The 19,224-nt window shown below is 40.3% G+C and overlaps 1 protein-coding gene across 2 annotated transcripts in view; it reads left to right on the forward strand.

Moving 5' to 3' along the window:
* Positions 1-19,224, forward strand: part of plch2a (phospholipase C, eta 2a) — a 214,947-nt gene that overhangs the window by 159,224 nt on the left and 36,499 nt on the right. For both annotated transcript variants that reach the window (XM_074643129.1, XM_074643128.1), the window contains 4 exons: positions 1,505-1,651; positions 6,757-7,000; positions 7,191-7,320; positions 16,536-16,706. In XM_074643129.1, coding sequence (XP_074499230.1) covers positions 1,505-1,651; positions 6,757-7,000; positions 7,191-7,320; positions 16,536-16,706 — 692 coding nt within the window. The remainder of the gene's footprint in view (positions 1-1,504; positions 1,652-6,756; positions 7,001-7,190; positions 7,321-16,535; positions 16,707-19,224) is intronic.

Below are 19,224 nucleotides of genomic sequence, written 5' to 3' on the forward strand. Positions count from 1 at the left end.
TTTTACCTTGCAGAACACGGGAGTATACATACAACCCCACTTAAAAAAAAAATCCAAACTAACCCTTTCAGTTATTTCCAAACTTAGCACACGATGACTCAGCTAGCTAGCGTTCACATAATTCATAAACTTATTGATTGGCTTACTTTGTTAACCTACATCACTGCTTTTTGCCAACGGCCTGTTGTCTTGATAAATTCAACATAATGTATATTTCCACAGCACTAGCTCCATCAGTACAACAACAGTCATGTCATACGCACCACTCACTTTCTGTTTTTATCACAAATATGGTTTACTACTCATTCACTAATATTCACAGGTTTTTCCAGTATAGATTTATATTATGAAACTATATAAATCTGTCAACTGCCAGAGATTCATTGTGGCAATGCTGTAAAAAAATGTCTATGGTTTTTGCAAATTGTGCTGGATTAACCAAAAACAGCTATTCCTGTCTGGTTATCTATAAACAGTTTCTCAATAGTTTGTTCCAACAGAAACCAGAAGATACAAACACTATAAGTATCCTCCTCAACGATATTTTACCCAAGAATTGTTAGCGACTGGCCTTTATGCTGCATTATTTGGATACCACCTTTTAATTTGAAATTTAACGGTAATATCTCAAGGCTGAGTTGAACCAATTTTCTGGTCAGAAACTTTTGTTAAGCAGCCAGACATGTTGAAAGCCACGTGTGTCGATGATCTACTAACCTTAAAAAAAACGTGTGTGCTGAGTTGGCCCAGTTTCCTGCATGCTGCGGGGAAATTGTTTGATAGGATGTGACAGACACTTGATAATTGATATTTTGGCCACATAGGGTGTAACCGCAGCCCAGGGCCATGTGGCCGTCCACACTATTAGCTTCCTGTGGAGGAACTGTCAAATTCTCCCCCCAAAATAATGGCAAGCACACACGATAGGCTTGGCTGTATTTTCAGTTCCACCATTCTGGGTTTTTGACACGTCTCATTAAAGTCAGTCTCATTTTCTAGGTGTTTATTTTATTCCTAGACGGTGCAGAATTATTTCTATTACATTTAGGCCACCTAGAAATCCTCACATCTCAAAAGAGCCTCCTGGTTTTATTGAGTTTCACTGTTGTTGTTCTGTCATAGTCCACAGTGTGAAGTAGAGATCTTGTTAAAGGGCTCTTCGTGGAGAAATTGCCTCTCGCTGTCATCTATCTTCTCTCCATTTCTCTTCCTCCCACAAGACAAGCAAAACCCTGTCAGCAGTGACAGGCATATCCAATGAATTTCCCTCGCATTGCTTTGTGTTCATGTGAGTGTATAAGTAAATAACCGTGTTGTGCATGAGAGCCCAGATGGAATTTTGTGGAAATACATGCACACACAAGCTCAATCCCTTGAATGAAAACATGTTATGTATGTACATTTTTGTCTGTCACAGTGCACACTCCAGCGGTTTTTGCCTTTTGACAACTTTCCAACCCTTTTTTTTTTGTCTCTTCTGTCTGGCTTGTTTTCTTGCCCCCAGTGGAGAAATGTATGAGCTCCATGCAGATGGGGACCCAGATGGTGAAGCTCCGCGGCGGCTCCAAGGGACTGGTGCGGTTCTTCTATCTGGACGAACACAAGTCCTGCATCCGCTGGAGGCCCTCGCGCAAGAATGAAAAGGCCAAGAGTGAGTGTCTTCTTCCCTTCTTCCAGTCACAAGAGAACAGCTTTTCAAATCTGTCTTGCTCCTGTTAATTGCAATGTATTCATGGTTCAAGGTCGTAAGGAATGTTTCTAGGCATCCCATAAGCATATTCTCACTCTGATGTTCCATATGTCATCCTACCAAGAGGCTCAACCTAGTGGACCTTTGACAATTCAATTTGTCACAGAGACAATGGCAACATCCTTTTTTGTAAACAGATACTGAGTGATTGCACCAGATACTGTAAACCAGACTAGTGCTAGTATTATAATTTTCTTAATTCACTCTATTAAATAAATAAATATCATGTGTTGGTTAAAGGAAAGAAATCAAACATTTTAGATAATGTTTTTTTTATTGAGAAGAAATGCCCCATAATATGCAAATAATAGTTACTTGGTGGTACAAGGGGATGTCCAAGACTTTGTTCATTGTGTCATGACCGACTCAGCATACTTAAGATGTATTAAAGGGACTTTTTGTAACTTTCAGAAATGCTTGTTAACAACGACACCTGTCGCCGTTAAGTCAACGAAAGTCAGCGTCGAGATCGCGCTCGCTCGCTCTAAATAGACATGAACGAGCATCGCTCAAAACAGTGAGGCGACACACGTCAGCTAAAACCACAATATCACTCTATATTTCACCTGCTTGGCAGTAATGTTAGCTGACCAGACGAAGGTCTCTCCATGAATCAATGCGGATCCTAGTGTTGGCTTTTCCTGCCTCAACGCAGGCTGAGGCAGCGGGGCTCCGCAGCGAGTAACGTTGTCGCCTCCACCCGCAGCCGGAGTGAACAGGGAGACACCGGCACCCGGTCGGTAACGAGACGATAACGTTTCACTTCACAAGACACGGAAAACCTCTGTTGGTCCGGAGGAGCTGCAGCATTTATTTCTGCACAAACGTCCACTGTATTCACTAGATATTTTCAGAGCTACTAACTCTTCTGCAGTGTGGAGTGAGCGCGCGTTCACGTCCAGAGGTGGAGCGAGTACGCGAGAATGCGCGCTCTGTCTGTGAAGGCAAGCAGGCAGCGGAGCAGTGGCTCCGGCCACACGCGAGCGCGCATATGCAACGCGCATGGGATCCCGACCCGGTACATTTATACGATTAAAAAGTTACAAACAGTCCCTTTAATAGTTTGAGTTTATACAGTGTACTTTATATATGATAGTGTTTTGGAAAATCAATACAGTATCGCAAAGCATAATATCGTGATACTCGTGTGTATCGATATTTTCTTACACCCCTATTTATGACTCTTCTGTACTTGTACACTAAGATTTTAACATGTCACAGGTGAATATTTCCATCAATTATTCACAAAAGTAAAACAAGAAGTAAAAACACATTCTATCACCCGGGGCCTGTATACCACGAAGCCAGTCCAACTGAGTCCGGCTGTCTTTTACCAGGCTTCACTGAGCCCAACATTGGTGATCCTTGATAAGTGGTGTCATGAAGCGGGTTGGCAGTTGGCTCATTCAGTTCTTGCTCCTAGACATTCCCTCAGGGCTGGTTTGAAGTGTTTTGAATGTATTTTCCCTGCACAGTATGTGCAACAAGCAAACAAAACCATTTCCTGCAGTGTTTTAGAGTAAAAGAAGGAAGGTAAAGGTAATTGTTAGCATCGACCCCCAGTGAGGCTGGGTGTCTCATGGGGACTTAAGGGCTCAGTTTCCTGTTGCTCTCCCTCCTCTGTAGCCCTGGATTTAATAAGCTTCTTAAGTCAACTTAATTATTCATCAGCTTTAATCTGCCCAAACAGTGTCTTTAACACACTTGCCACTAAATACAAAAGGGGGTGTGTGGGGGCTTTCTTTAAAGACATTGGAAACTAAATCCCAGAATTTATCTTAAGTCTTAAACCTTTTACGGTTGGATGACTAAAACGTGAACAAAAATGCTACTACCCAAACTTTCCTCAGCTGATTACTCCTGAGAAACACCTTCAGTTTTAGTGTGAAGGTACTGTAAACAGACCTTCCTGCCTTCATTTCTCTTGATGAGCCGATACCCAAAGCCCAGGGAACACTATCGGTATCGGGACTGAAAAAGTGTGATTGGTGCATCCCTAGCCTTTACACTGAATAATAACAATTTTTAACATTTTAACATTTCAGTAAACTAAACTGTTACTCATAGCCAACATACGTCTACGGCCCGTAGCTTATCCTCTAATTTTGGCAATCCTCAACAGTGTTGGCTAATCTTGAGTTTCCCTAGCTACAGTAGGTTTCCAAATCCCAAAAAAAAGAAAATTCTTAGAGGAAAATGGAGTATTTAATTTGGACAGATTTGTTTGCTTTCTGCGGCGAAAAATTTGCAAACAACAACAAAAGTAATTGAAAGACATTTCCGGAACAAACACACTGGAAGCTCCTGCTGAAAAGAGCTTCCACACAAATCTCCTCAAGACAATTCTTCAATATCCTGCCTCTCATTTGCACTCACTGCATTAGACTTAATAGGATGTGTTACCTTCATTATAAGGCTTAAATACGTTTTGCGGCTCTAGACAGATTTTTTTTAAATTATTTTTGGCCAAAAATTGCTCTTTTGATAGTAAAGGTTGCTGACCACTGCACTAGACAAATGCATGTTCCCAGATTTTAATCATGCTCCAACTGACACGGCCTCACCCCGTGTGTGTCCCTGCATCCCCTCATTTGATACCTTGACAGGTCTCTTCTCAGTCACTGGAGAAGAAAACAATAGCCTGGCCACTGTAGCCTTTTCTGGCATCATATTCCCTGGCACACGTGTGTTGTTCTCTATCCTCTATAGAGGCTTATCTCAGAGCACCCACTGGGACAGACTGACAGACAGACAGGAAGAACTGCAGGCTTCCGGTCTGCTCTCACACTGACCGGGTGTCCTGCGTGTCTGGCAGCACATTTGTTCTTTCTGGCCCAAAGAAATAACCAACAATCCAGATTTCCAGTGAAATCAGCCAACGCCAACCCCCGCCACCCCAAAAAAAGGAAATTACAGCTAGTGATAGTTTGTCAGCTATTTTCAAATTTAGTCTTAGAGATCAGAACTCGTATGTAAGTCAGCTTCTTATTTCAGTCAAGTTTTGGTTGACGGACACTGGACATTTTGAGTGAATGTCTTAATTTAATCATAGTCATAGACACAGTGGACAAAAACTCTGTGAACAAATGAGTTTTCAAGCCTTTTTAGTCAAACTTTATCAACCAGCTTCCAGGTCAGACTCCACCTGACTGGCTTTGGTTTATAAAAACTAACGTAAATTGGCCTCAGAATACGAGTGTGTGTGTGTGTGTGTGTGTGTGTGTGTGTGTGTGTGTGTGTGTGTGTGTGTGTGTGTGTGTATTGTCAAAGAATTCTGGTTTGAATATTTATGAGATGAAACCAATTATCAAATAAATAAATAAATGGTTAAAATAAAAAAAATGTTACTAATAAAAAAAAAAAGTCATCAAGAAGGGTTACCCCATGTTTCTATGTAGTAACTAAAGCTGTCAAATAAATATAGTGGAGTAAAAAGGATAATATTTCAACTGAAATGTAAGTAGAAGAATGAAGTAGCATGAAATGGAAGTATGGTGCAAGTACTTAAAATGTGTACTTGTATTTGAGTAAAGGTACTCAACTGTAAGTCTCTTACTTGCTGACCACCTGACATCATCATCCTCAAGCCCTGTGGCTGGCAGCTCATCAAATATTCAGCCAGTAGTAGTAATAGTAGTAGTAGTAGTGGTTGTCCTTATCTACCAGATACCTGGTGTACACTCTTGCATAATTTATAAAAGTGCTGCAGTCAGGAAAAGCACGTTTACATGTGCATTTTCCCCTCTGCAGGGGTTTATGGAGAACACTGACACCCCTATGGGAGCCAACACACAGAACAGCAGCAGCATGTCGAGTGACATGTTGATGGCAACTTTGACATCCAGTAGTATATATTCATACAACTGCCACAAAAAGTTATATACCATACAGCCCAGGGGATGGGGTGTGTGTGTGTGTGTGTGGCTGCATTATGGATGAGTGTGTATGTAAATAATGTTTCATCCATGCAGTATATTGTATGACTGAGAGAGACTGAGATAGAGCAGTGTTGTGGTTATCTCCTGTGGATGTGGAAAGGGTTTTGGGGAATGATCACGGTCTGCACAATTTCCAAAATAGCATGCAGGCTGAACAAGAAGCAGAAGTACTAATCATGTGCTTGCTGTCATGGGGAAAAACTAATGAATGACTTGAGGCAGTGTCTTCCGGTAAAATGTCATTACCATCTCATAAATGTTGCATCTTAATAAACAGAGCTCTCTGGGCGATGCTCGTTGAGTTGACTATTTTTAATCCTCCGTATCATAAAGCTCCATTAAACTACCCCTTATGCCCACAACAATTAATTCACTATCTTGCCTTGAGGTGGAAATTCTCAAAACCAGTAGAATACTAAAGACTACAGAAGGATATGTTGGGTTTAATAAACTGAGTTTTGCGCTATTATTTCTTTTTTTAAAATAGGTTTTATTATATATCAGCTGTTGATAGTCCACAAAGCTCGAATCCTGGAGGTCTACTTACGCCACGGGAGGGAGAAGTATTGAGAAATGTTGCTGAAGTAAAAGTAGCAACACCACCATTTAAACATACTGCATTGCAATTAAAAGTCCTGTGTTCAATTTATGTACTTACAAAGTACAAAAGTATTAGCAGCAAATATGTACTTAAAGTATCAACAGTAAAAGTACTTGTTAGGTGGCAGAATGGCCATTGTTAGAGAGTTATAATATTGCAGTACTGTTGTGGCTGGTCTAGATGCAGCTGGTATTAACTACTTTATACTGTTGGGTAATTTAATCTAGAGCAGAGCATCATATTTCATATCCGTATGTTTTGTGTCTGCAGAGTTACCAGTAACTGGATCTGTCAGCTAAATGTATCGCAGCAAAATGTACAATATTACACTCTGAAATATTGTGCAGTAGAGGCATAAAGTACATTGAAGTAATCACGTAGTAAAAGTACCTCCAAATTGTACAGTACAATACTTAAGTAAAAGTAGTTTGTTACATTCCGCTGACTTTCTGTTTTTCCTCCAACAGTCTCCATTGACTCCGTCCGGGAGGTGCGTGAGGGTAAGCAGTCTGAGATCTTCCAGCGCTACTCAGATGGCAGCTTCGACCCCAACTGCTGCTTCAGCCTATACTACGGAGAGCACATGGAGTCCCTGGACCTGGTGTCCGGCACCGGAGAGGAGGCGCGAACCTGGATCACAGGCCTCAAGTATCTGTTGGCAGGCATCAGTGATGAGGACAGCCTGGCCAAGAGGCAGCGCACCAGAGACCAATATCCTTCATCCTATTACAGTTTATATCTACGGGTGTAAATAATGGTCTGTTTTATAATCTAGAGCTTCATGATGAAGATTATACGGGGCTGAAATCTATGGAGAGTTTGAGTTTCATTTTTTAAAGCACGACAGGCTGGGTTGTACTTAATCTTTATGCTCCTTTTCCTTAACCCACCGTGCCATCACGTGGCTGAAGCAGACGTTCACCGAGGCCGATAAGAACGGCGACGGCAGCTTAAGCATCAGCGAGGTGCTGCAGCTCCTGCACAAACTCAACGTCAACCTGCCCCGACAGAAGGTCAAACAGATGTTCAAGGTACATAAAACAGCGAGGGCAGAGCCACATCAGGGGGCCTCCAGAGTGGGTAGTCAGCAACTTGAAAGCATATAAAAGCCCTGGCTATCGTCATGTGCAGTGTTCCAGGGGGTGGTCCGGGGGAAGAAAAAGTCCACTTTGTTCTGTGGTTGCTGAAGCAAATGTAAAGATTGTCTCACAATCAAATGTCACGAATGGTTCCTTCAACCACACCAGGGTGTCGGTGCATCAGTGTAAACTTCCACATTCCAATGAATCTGCACAGCTGATGTTTACTTGCAGCTGATGAAACTGGATTCTAATATTTACATGTGGAATTGAAATGTGTCTAGAGGCAACATATTACTCTTTTTTTATTGTTCAAATTATTAAGCAGCTTGTTTCATCTCAGAACATTTGCAGTACATTCTTTAAATCAACAGTTAATACCTTAGAATCCACAGAAGTTGTTACTTCTTAAGCTGCTGATTGCACTATATTGTCGATACACTGAGAGGACAAAATAATGCAGATTCTTACTGATTAAACTCTTAGGAAAGAGTCTGGGGAAACACTGTTACAAAGGTCATGCTAGACTGAATGGCAGCTAGCGACATTGTCAGCTACGAAATAGGTCAAGTCAGTTTTATTCATGTATCCCCTAATCAGAATCAGAGCCCTTCAGTCTGCACTTTGAGTTTTGGTTTGAGAGTTTTGCTACCCAACACCCAACGGATACCAACAAAGACTCGGCTCCGTCGGTTACTTTCAAATGTAAAATACACAGTCGTGCTGCTGTCTCTCTTTGACTGAGCCAGTTGTCTGCATCCATGTGTTTCATTTGTTGTAGAAGTAGATAAAAAGATGATGCGTTACGTTAACACGACAAGCTAATGGTCAGTAATGTCCGTTTGAGTTTGGGAGTACCTGTTGGGTTCAGTCAGGTCAGGTCTAGTTCAGGTCTCAGTCTTAAGTAACAACCAGACTCGGAGAAGACCGGACTCCGGCGCGACGGGGGCCATTACCGGCTGAGCCTCGATCAGAGGGACTCAGGCCCTCGATCTACACCGGGCAAGCGGTGTTCCGTACGCCACATTTCGCCAATCCGCCCGTCGGACGGGGATTCGGCGCTGGGCTCTTCCCTCTTCGCTCGCCGCTACCGAGGGAATGCACCTTCCCCACTTGTGGGCGTGGTTTCAGCGCCTTCAGCGTACACGCCCTCAGCGTTTCAGAGCAGAGAATACTGCTTATTTTTCCATGATTTTGAAAGCTAATTTTATAAACTTGCAGATTTTTTTTAATCATTCAAATTTGGCTGGGTTGTTAGTAACACATTTTTCTGTGGTGTGACAAACCCAAAATGCATATTTATTATTGCTTTACAAGGCCTTTAAACTTTAAACATTAATAAGAAATATGTGAAAATGTCACAAAACTGTAGAGCTAATGAGCCCACTGTGCAGTCCAGCTCAGTAGGGCAGTAAATGGGCTGATCGGTTCACTTGAGACTGCAGTGTGCACTTCCTTCCTGGCAGATTGCGAGTGGGCAGTAAAGACACTTTGAATGATTGCTACCGCTGCAGATGTTGGCAAACACACGGCTCAGCCACTAACTCTCTTCCTCAGCAGAGGGATTATTAGCATGCTGCCGTGTTGAGCGTGTTGTTTTAGCCGTCCTCCAACAGAGAAGCTGGCCATCACTAAGTCCAGCGGCCTGCTAACGGTCACCCATATGGTGCTGCTGGGACACAGATGGCCTCTGGTGTAATGCAGGGTAAACACACCAGGGACCTGACCCTGTACTTGTCTGCGGACATTCATGAAGATTTGTGTGTTGACAATCTCTTGGCTAGGTCCTTTGGCTTAATCTACTTACAGTGGAGAGGGAAGAATCTGTGCACTGGACGTCTTTCCCAGTTTGAAGACGTTAACTGATGAGTCTGTACCAGTACCATAATGAATCTGATCACATGTTAGAGCACATTGCAGAATATGTTTGCATATTAATGAGGATAAATAACTTCTTATTCCTGTGAAAAGCAGAGTTCTGTCAAACTGGCAGATGTTTCCAATATTTTGTCCAAGGCATTTATGTCAATGAGGGTAGAAAAAAATATCAGAAAACCTCCATCAGCCTCCCATATGACCATTAACAGTCAACACGTCTTTAAAACAGCAAAAGATGAATATTATAACCGTTATGAATGTAGGATTTATTGTAGTGCTGTTGTATTAGACTGCTTTAGTTTTAGCAAGGTGGGCCTAATGAACTAGCAACTGATTATATGTGAAGATACAGTAAGTATGTATTAATGAATGACATATAATTATTGTGTAAAATATATACAAATTTTAACACTAATTTCATGAATAACTGCCACACGCATTTGAACATTTAGAAAGGTGCTGAAGGTGAATGATAAAGTAGTTTGAAAGGGAAGAACATTGTTTCGAAAAACTGTACTTTAAATTACATTTTCATTAAACCTTTTACAGTGTAAACATTTTTTATCATAGAAAACAAATTTTGAATACATGACTTCATGAAGAACAAGGCACTCAACAACAGAGACTCATGAACAACTCAGCCTGTGAGGCAATGTGAATGAATGAAAATGTTTTTATTACTACATTGTTTTGGGGGTCCAGCAGATCAGTTACCTGATATACTGTAGAAGATGAACAAATCAATTTTAGTTAAGTTAAAGCTTCAGTAGGCGGTATATTTTTGGCATCATTGGGCAAAAATTCCATAATAACCTTTCAGCATATTGTAATTCAAGTGTTCTGAGAGAAAACTAGACTTCTGCACCTCCTCATGGCTCTGTTTTCAGGCTTTAGAAAATCTAGCCAAGGACGAGAGACTTTGGCCAATCACAGGTCATTTCAGAGAGAAAGCGTTCCTATTGGCTGTGCTCCGGTCATGTGACCGGAACTTGTCGTTCCTTCAACAGATTTCACAATGGCTGCTGCGTCACAAACTTTCTCATTTTACAGCTAAACAGTACACTACAAGATGATTCTGAAAACATTTGAGGAGAGAAATAGGCATTAAAGTAACATGATATTGATTCATATTTGATCAGCGCTGCCTAGTTTGACCGTTTGGTCGGAGTTTGCGAGTGATTGACAGCCGACTCTCACAGACAGCAGCTGGACAGCAGACTCCAGATCAGTTCTGACTGCTTGTTTTCCTCCGGTCTGTGAAATCTTGCAGATGCCGTTAGGAGCACAAGAGGAAACAGAGGCACATGATATTTTTCAGGTTACCTGTTTCATGTACTACTGTAACGATATAGCGACCGTTTTATAAAAATAACTTTTTTTAGTAACTACTGTAGCCACACTCACAAAGGCTGCAACAAGATTTTGGTGAAGCTTTTCCACAAGAGAAGAAAAATAATTGGAAAAACTTGTCAAAACATAGATAAACAGAAAGACAGAGTAGTTTATTGATCCCAAAGGGAAATTGCAGTGTCACAGCAGCCATATCACATAAATCACAAGCAAATGAGGAAAATAGAAAAATAGAATGAAAAAAGACAAATGATGTAAAAACAAACAAAGAAACAAAAGCTGAGAACAGAAAAAAAGTAGGACTGTAACCTTTTAACTCTAATATGTATTGAACATACACGATGAGATCCCAGTAATGTCCTGTACATAGTGTATCATACTGTTGATAATGCTATATGTCGTAGAGTAAGGTGGAGGATTGTTCTTGCATACTGAGATAGAATTAACTGGAATAGAATCTATAAATCATCACAATCCTCATCTCAAATGAAATGATAGAAATAACTGAGTTCACCAAAGTACAAATTTACTGTCAACTCTCCTGGTCATTAGTTGGGTTCCTACAAAAATATCATGGATGGGTCAAACACGGGACTTTCACCCAGGACACCGCTGTTCATGTCCTATGTGAAACCAAAAGTCAACGTTGACTTATTTAAATTCATGTTTGTAACCTGTATAATGTAACAAATTTACTTATTTTAAGTTAAAGGGTGGTGTTTTTATTCAATTTAACCAGGTAGTTTTGTTGCTATCTTGTTTCGTTTCAAAATGCTAACCACGTGTTTTAAAACAGCGACCGCAATCCGAGAGAAAATATGTTTCTCTCGAAATGTAATTGAAAAAGCAGTTTAGTTGTCTGGGAATGTAATTTTGTAGAAGACAGGGTTGGACTAAAGGTTGAAAATAGTTAAACCTGCAGGGAGAAATGAGTCACCAATGAGCAGCCTGAGGGAATAACCTGCATTGACATGACTGTTGAGGCGGTTAACCTCAATTACTTGCTTTGATCGTTTGCGGTTTGATACAAAGTGAGCACTCCATGATTAAGCATAACCACTTCACCTTGTGCTTTGTCAAATTGTCCTATTATAAAAATGTAAACGGTAAATGAACTTGCATTTATATAGTCGCCTTTCTAGTCTTCCAACCACTCAAAACACTTTACACTACATGTCAGCATTCACCCATTCACACACACATTCATAGACTGATGGCTAAATACTCATTCACATATCGATGGCACAGCCTTGCCCAAGGACACTTCGACATGTGGACTGAAGGAAGGGGATCGAACTGCCGAGCCACAGTTTAGCTCGTCTTACTAGCGCTATTGTCTTGCATGTGATTTGGTCCAAATTATCTGTAGTTGTTTTTATCCTCTACGTCTAGGGCACATTTACAGGATTTTATGATGTTCCTGTATGTGCACCAGGAGGCCTTCCCTCTCAATTGTTCATTTAAGACATTAACTCCTGATAAAAGGGGAAACTTATAAACAGAAGCAGAGTGGAAAAACTGAACCTCTCAGCTGCTGGAAAGCGTATAAAGTATACACGCACTAGTCTGTACACGCCGATCTGACGGGATTTACTGTGGGAGAAGCCACACACTTTTCTAGGACTGTGTTCAAAAGTGAAGCAAAGTGGGTGGAGTATCGATCCAAAATTGTTCCCAAAACGTAAATAGGTTTAAACTGCTGAGTTATTCACAATTTTTCCAAATCTGGGTTGGATCACCCAAATGATAGAAAGAAAGAAAGAAAGAAAGAAAAAAAAAAAAAAACATAACTCTGGTTTTATTTGTCCAGAGATATCTGCCTCCACCCAAATACAACGGAATGGGGATGGAATTTCATTTGTGGTCCCTTCAGAATTTATCAATTACATTTCTATTAGCCCGATGAAGACCTTGAGATGCAGTAGAAAGCTCCAAAAAGCTAGTAAGTGGACCTTGTATTAAGATAAAATTAAGATAATTTAACATTTGCTAATTGTCACTAAACTATACTATAAACTATACTATACTAGGATTCACTATACTAAAGTATTTGGTCATAAACCAAAATGTTGGACAAATTGAAACGTTGACCTGATGATAAAAGTCCAGAGGATCACCAAAGTGATTACAATTCGTCTTTCTGGGGAACATGAATGTGTGTACTCAAATTTTAGGAAAATCTGTCCAATAGTCATTGCGGTATTTCACGCAAAACCACACATGTCAAAGTACTTAGGGTCCATCCTCTGAGAACTATGACTATCTCTACAAAATGTAGTGCCAGTCTATCAAGAGGTCGAGTTGATAAGTGAAAACTCTGACCTGCTGGTAGTGTTAAAAGAAAAGTTAAGGGATTACCAAAGTCATGCAGATACATCCTCTGGAGACCATGAATGTTGCTGGTAGCATTGTTAAAAAAAAAACATGAAACATTATCGAGAGAAGTAGAGACTTTTTTTTTTACTTTTAGCTGCCATTATGTTGGGATACAATGATATCATCACTGATTCAACCAGAAGAGTATTATGCTCCAGACCTTTCCTTGTTTTGTGTCGACAGAGCGGTGTGTGTTGTCGGAGCACGCGAGTCACAAGAAGTTTGTTGGATGTGATAGCCAGAGTTGTAAATGACAACAAAGAAGTATCCCTCTCTAGTCGAGGCTTCGCTTAATGATTTATCACAGCGGAGACTTGCAGATGTGGAGGAAAAAGCTTTGTAGGGAGAGCGAGCTGCAATTCTAACTGATGATTTAATCCATAATAGCTGTCGAGCTAAGACACGGGGCACAGGTCTGCTAACAACTTAAGTGGCTGGGTTCATGCATAATGAACGGGCATGAATAAGGCTAGATTGATGTTTTCTGTCCAATAAAAAGAGTCTGTTCTGCAGCTTTGCTTCCGCTACTTTGCTATCCTCTGCGGGCTTTGATGTGTCCTCCTGAATGTAAGAGGATGTGCCTCTGAAAAGAATTCCTTCACTTCAAATAGAATAGAAAGCTTTATTGTCATTGTATTAAATACAGATAAGGAATAATGGGAATGTGATTTGACCTCATGTTTATCAGTGTTGGTCACCACTGATTCTTCTAGATGTAAATGATAACAGCAAGATGAATCTGTATCACTGCAGCTTTCTCCACAACAGTATTGAGTTCTGGAACATGACTAATACTTTCTGTATGCATCTGTGCCTGTCACTCGTGTGTCACTCAGTCACAACTTGGTGACAACTAAGTGACATGTATGCAAAAACCAACAGCCGAGTGTGGCGACGGGAAGTGTTTGTCTTGTGTCTCTGAGTCATTTGGCTTCCTGTGTATCGGCAGAGAACACGGCGGTGACAGTTGGGAGGCTAAATGTGTTAGTTAATTAAGTTTTGACCTAGGATTCAGTAGGACTGACACCGCTACTTTAGCCTGGTTAGTGGATGGGACTAATGACCTCAGTGTGGTCTGACTGTGCGCCGGACTGCACGTCGCCTTCTCTGCCCACAACTATTAATGCGTGCATTGTGCTACAACTTCGTCCTTACAGGAGTTGCCATTGGACTCTGCCACTGAAGTTTGCTCCTCTGGACAAATCTATGGCCAATGTAATATTGCATAAACCCGTGGATTCCTTTCTAGAGATGTACTGATCCAATCCAATGGATTCATATTGGCGCCGATACTCACCTTATTAAGTGTATCGGGTATCGTCCAGATGCCACCAATCCACATCCAATGTGGTTTATTCATTTGTCTTTACAAAATTCAGTATTTTCACTTCCATTTAAATTCATTTAGTCGTTTCAGGCAACCAACTCAATTTCAAGTGCCAGGGGAGAATCTGGTACATACATTTTTATTTTCTCTGCTGTGTTTATGACTTAAGAACAGGTGTGAAAAAAGGTTTGCCAGGATAATCTTTCTAAGCTTAAATTTTTTTTTCATCTGTGAAGAGAGATGAAAAAAAAAAAGTTTTGACAGGTGATTTTTTTTTTTGTCAGGATTATTTTTAATGTTTGTTGTTGCCACAACAGACTGAAGTGCACCACTATATTATAAATAGGACTAAAAGCATTCATGTTTTCCCTAATGGCAGATAACACAGATTAAAATATATTTCTAGCCAAAACAAAAGACCTGACAGTAATGTTATATAAAGCTTGCTTGTGTTTAGAGTGCATGGATGATTAAAAACCCACCTGGAAGAATACATGAATGGATGAAAAAAAATGATCCTGGCAAAAACAAAAAACTAAATCACCAGGCAAATTTCTTTTATTTTTCACCTTCCAGTTAGATTATCCTGGAAAAAACTTTTTTTTACCTGTTCTTAAGCCATAAACACAGATTTAGAAAATGGATCACCTGACACTTGCCTGTTAGGGCTCTAGGATTTAGTAGTTACACTCTGATCTCTACATTTAAATCTATAATAATGAAATTCTTTAGCTGTGGGAAGATCTTCAAGCAGGGGACCCGGTGCAACACTTCATTTGTTGGGGAACTCTGGGATACGTCTCCCCCTCCAAAAGCGTGACAGATTTTATAGATGAAGCTCTTTATGAAAATATTCCCACACCACATTGAAATAATTTAATGTGACAGTCAAATAATACAAATCCTGTAGAATCATATTCCCTCGCTGTGGAAGGAGAAAGTCATCTTAGATCTATGTATCACTCTCTCATGTAGTGTTCTGATCCCTGTGTGTCCTGAGCTGCTCAGAGGCCAAAGCTCCAACTAGCATAGACGTCATTGCCCGACAGTTGAGTGGCTGCCTCCGGTGCTACTTGGCATATGGAGCCGGTCACAGACTGCTTCAGTAAAAAAAAAAAAAGGCAAGGATTACACGGGTCATGGTGTGACCCCCTGCAGTGCTCTCGTAAGGCTCGTTCAAGCCTTTTGTAGGCTGACTCGGTATCTTTCCAGCTCGTTTCAACTAGAAATCCAAACCCATCATTGTGAAATGAGCTGAAAACAGTTGGTGAAGTACGTACACAAAGATGATAATGAGTTAAAATTTAATCAAACTACAGTTATGTTGGTTAATGAAACATTTGACAAAATTAATCCATTAACAACCTTCATTTTTCATCAAAACAATGAGATGTTCATGAGACAATTTTTTTAAATGTTTTTTTCATTTATTTAATGCAAAATAGTACCCATAACAAACACGACAATATGACGACATGACAATATAACCTCACAAAAAATTGGACAAAAAGAAAAAGATAAGAGAAATAATATCATTTTGTTTAACTTATTTATGTTTTGTTCCTACTGAATAATAATATATTATAATCATATCTTTAATTTTTTTTCTTAGCATTCAGTACCATTTCCTTTAGACTAAAATCAGGTGGATTTTAACCGTACCTAATTTCTGATGTCTTGGTCTTGACACAAACTAATTAGCTCACAAAGTTTTTGTGAGCTAATTCATCTAGAACTAAAGCAAGACTAATATGTCCAGTGTTTTGTCATCGACAACTGCAAATGTTTCTGGTTTTCTTTGACTAGTTTGAGACTAAAATATCTGGAGTTTTAGTCAACTTAAAATTGGCTTAAAACAAGAAGGTTGAAATTGACTATGACTAAAACTCACACGGATTAAAAATAAATAATAATAGATAATGTTGTCTATATACCGTATGTTTGTCAGGGAATTTGACGATTAATAGTAAAGTAATTAAATTTTACAGATGGCACATATCAAAGGAAATACAGTCATTTCCAACTTTGTTACGGCATCTATTGCTGTGGATGGTAGGGGGTCTAAGTGCATGTGTAGTTAAAAACAACAGACTGTCCTCCCTTAAAGACTGAATTGCATTTATGTAGATCAGTAAAAATTGTTAAAATCTGTAAAGAAATATGTGAATTTTAAATTAAGGCTATGTTGGGAAAACAAAAGCAAACTAAAATGTGTTCCTTGTACCCCGTTGTGTAGGAGGCAGACACAGATGACAACCAGGGGACGTTGGGCTTTGAGGAGTTCTGCTCCTTCTACAAGATGATGTCGACCCGCAGGGATCTGTACCTCCTCATGCTCACCTACAGCAACCACAAAGACCACCTCGACACAGACGACCTGGCCCGCTTCCTGGAGACTGAGCAAAAGGTACGTGCTGCGTCTGCATTTTAGCTAATCAACTTCTGCTTAAAGGTTGACATTGAAAAAGTCACTCCACTGGTTTTATCATTGCACTCCTGTAAAAATCTTGGATTCAGGATGGACAGTTTTTTTTTTTTTAAAACAAAGCAGAGATATAGCCTTTTTTTATTGCACACATTCTTCTTCCTTCTCAAAACCTGTGGCCTACATTGCCCACAATGCAACTTGACTGCCAAGTGTAGCTAATGTTGCCTGGAGCAGAGTTGAGGAGCGCGCTACAGAGGTCTCTAAACTCACTTCTTTTTAACTCTGAACACAAGCCAGGCTAACTGTTTCCCCCTGCTTCAAGTCTCTTTTGTGAATGATTAAATAAAGTTTGTTCAGTTGCTCGATGGAGAAGGTTACTCTCTTTAGGAAATAAAACGACATTATCCTCCCAAACATGGATATTTCTGTTACCATCATCCCAATTTACTCGAGCAGTGTTAGCCAATAAGTGGCCAATTAATGCTCAAGGCCTTCTGAATACTGAACCAATCAAATTTATAAGCCCCTCAAAGGCTGCTTCAGAAACTTAGGTGGTCTTTTGTGTTAATTCTGCTCTTTTATAGTTTTGACTAAATACCCATAAGCCTCCTTTTTTTTGATCTTCTGTGAGGTGGGAGGTCAAAAAGCTTAACGGAGTAGCCATTGGGCCCCTGAAGTGGTGCTTAAAGTAGGCAAATGGAGACCGTGAGGGCCCAGCAGGGATATTAGCATTAATACTGTACCATCACAGCACTTTTTGGATGAAGTACATCTCCTCGCTAATGATGCCATCGCCTGAAAAAGAAAAAGTAGCAAATGAGCGTAAAAGCTTGTTTTTCTTTTCTTTTCTTTTTTTAAACACCCAGTGTGTGCTCCTGCAGCTAATTTGCCCTCTGGCAGGCTGTTTTAATGTGAAGAAACAGTCACTTTTTAAAAGGAGAAGGCTCTGTTTAGATAGCTAGACGTCAGCTCCGCTCAGGTGGGCTGTATCTTTCTCCAATTATACTCGGCGTTTAGTTCTGGCGCTGTGAGTGAGATGGCTTTCCCTCTCCTGTTATTGGTGAGTGGTGGAGGCAGTTTTTGTGAAGTGATTTGTTTGAAATGATGCCACGATGCTGCAGAGTCGTCTCCGCTGGTATCATTAACTGCAGACGTTTTTTTTTTGGTTATCCGTTTCTTCGGGCCTCAAATAAGAAATAAGACAACATGAAACACTCCAGGTTGTGTGTTTAAGTGTCCGTTAGAGCGTCGCTGTTAACTGTGTGTCTTACCATTTTTCTCTGGAATTGACTGAAATGTGTTAATGGCAAACAATAGTAGCCCAATATCTGTTCCCACACAGTCACAAAGTAAACTGTGTTCCCAAGGCGGAAGGTTTGGTTTCAGAAGTAGAGAGAACACAATGAAGAGAGTTGCCAACTTTGCAACTAACACATGATTAGATTAGTCATTATGCTTGATCATTTTTCCATATTAGTGAATATATCAAATAATAGTCTAGAAGCCTATTAAAGGCCCGTCTAAAAACATTGGTAGGGTGGTGGTGGTGGTGAAAATAACTGCTTTAATGGCTCATACACACCACGGCACCAATTCCATCAGTACAACAACAGAGTCGTGTCATACTCAACAGCACTGACTTGTGTCAGCAGCAATGTCTTTGAGGGTTTAAACATTTGTTTCTGCTCAATTTGAGCATTTTCAGCACTAAATTATGATTGGAGAATCTTATCTGCAATTAAAAATACACTAAAAATGGAAGTTATTCTTCATGTTGTAACGCCAAATAGGTATAGGTTCTACAGAGGTCTGATCGAAACCGTTTGCTCTCCTGTGTACCCCCACGACAACATAGTCGTACTTCCGTCCGTCCGTCCACAACAGTTTGCGTGTCATACTTTCATTTCCGTAGAATAACTCGAAAACTATTTAACTTAGGAACTTCAAATTTGGTATGATGGTTGACAGTGTGGTCTAGTCCTGAGGAAGGTGAACTAATAACAAGCTACATTGTGCTCAATAGACTAATTCCATTAGTTCCAAAAGGGCAAAACCTTTGGTCCTACTTTAGTAGGGGTCATGTACTGAGCGGGGGTATGTGAGCCATGCTCATTTTTGCCTTGTTCTTCTTTCACCTGTTCTGAAATGAAAAAAAAAAAAAAAAATAAGGAACTTAGAAAGATATTTAAGTCATAAATACAGGAGAGAAAACTGTTTTGATCAGACTAACAAAATGGATCACCAGATTTGTTTTGCCTCTCAGGGCTTCCGCAGGGCAAAGGTAACTCTCCGACGAAAAGTAATATGATGTCAATGCTTTCTCTCACATTTTTTCAAGTTCAGCTCTTAGAGCACTGTGTGCACAAGCGTGTCGGTGTTGAGAGCGCTGGCAGCAGCCCGTGAGCTCTCTGCTGCTCAGCGAGCTTTTTGGTGCCAGTCCACACTCTGCAACAATGGATATGGGCTAACATCTGCTGAGTGTCTGGATTTACTCTCC

This window comes from Sebastes fasciatus, chromosome 8 (genome assembly GCF_043250625.1).
Source record: "Sebastes fasciatus isolate fSebFas1 chromosome 8, fSebFas1.pri, whole genome shotgun sequence".
Classification (NCBI taxonomy): Eukaryota; Metazoa; Chordata; class Actinopteri; order Perciformes; family Sebastidae; genus Sebastes; species Sebastes fasciatus.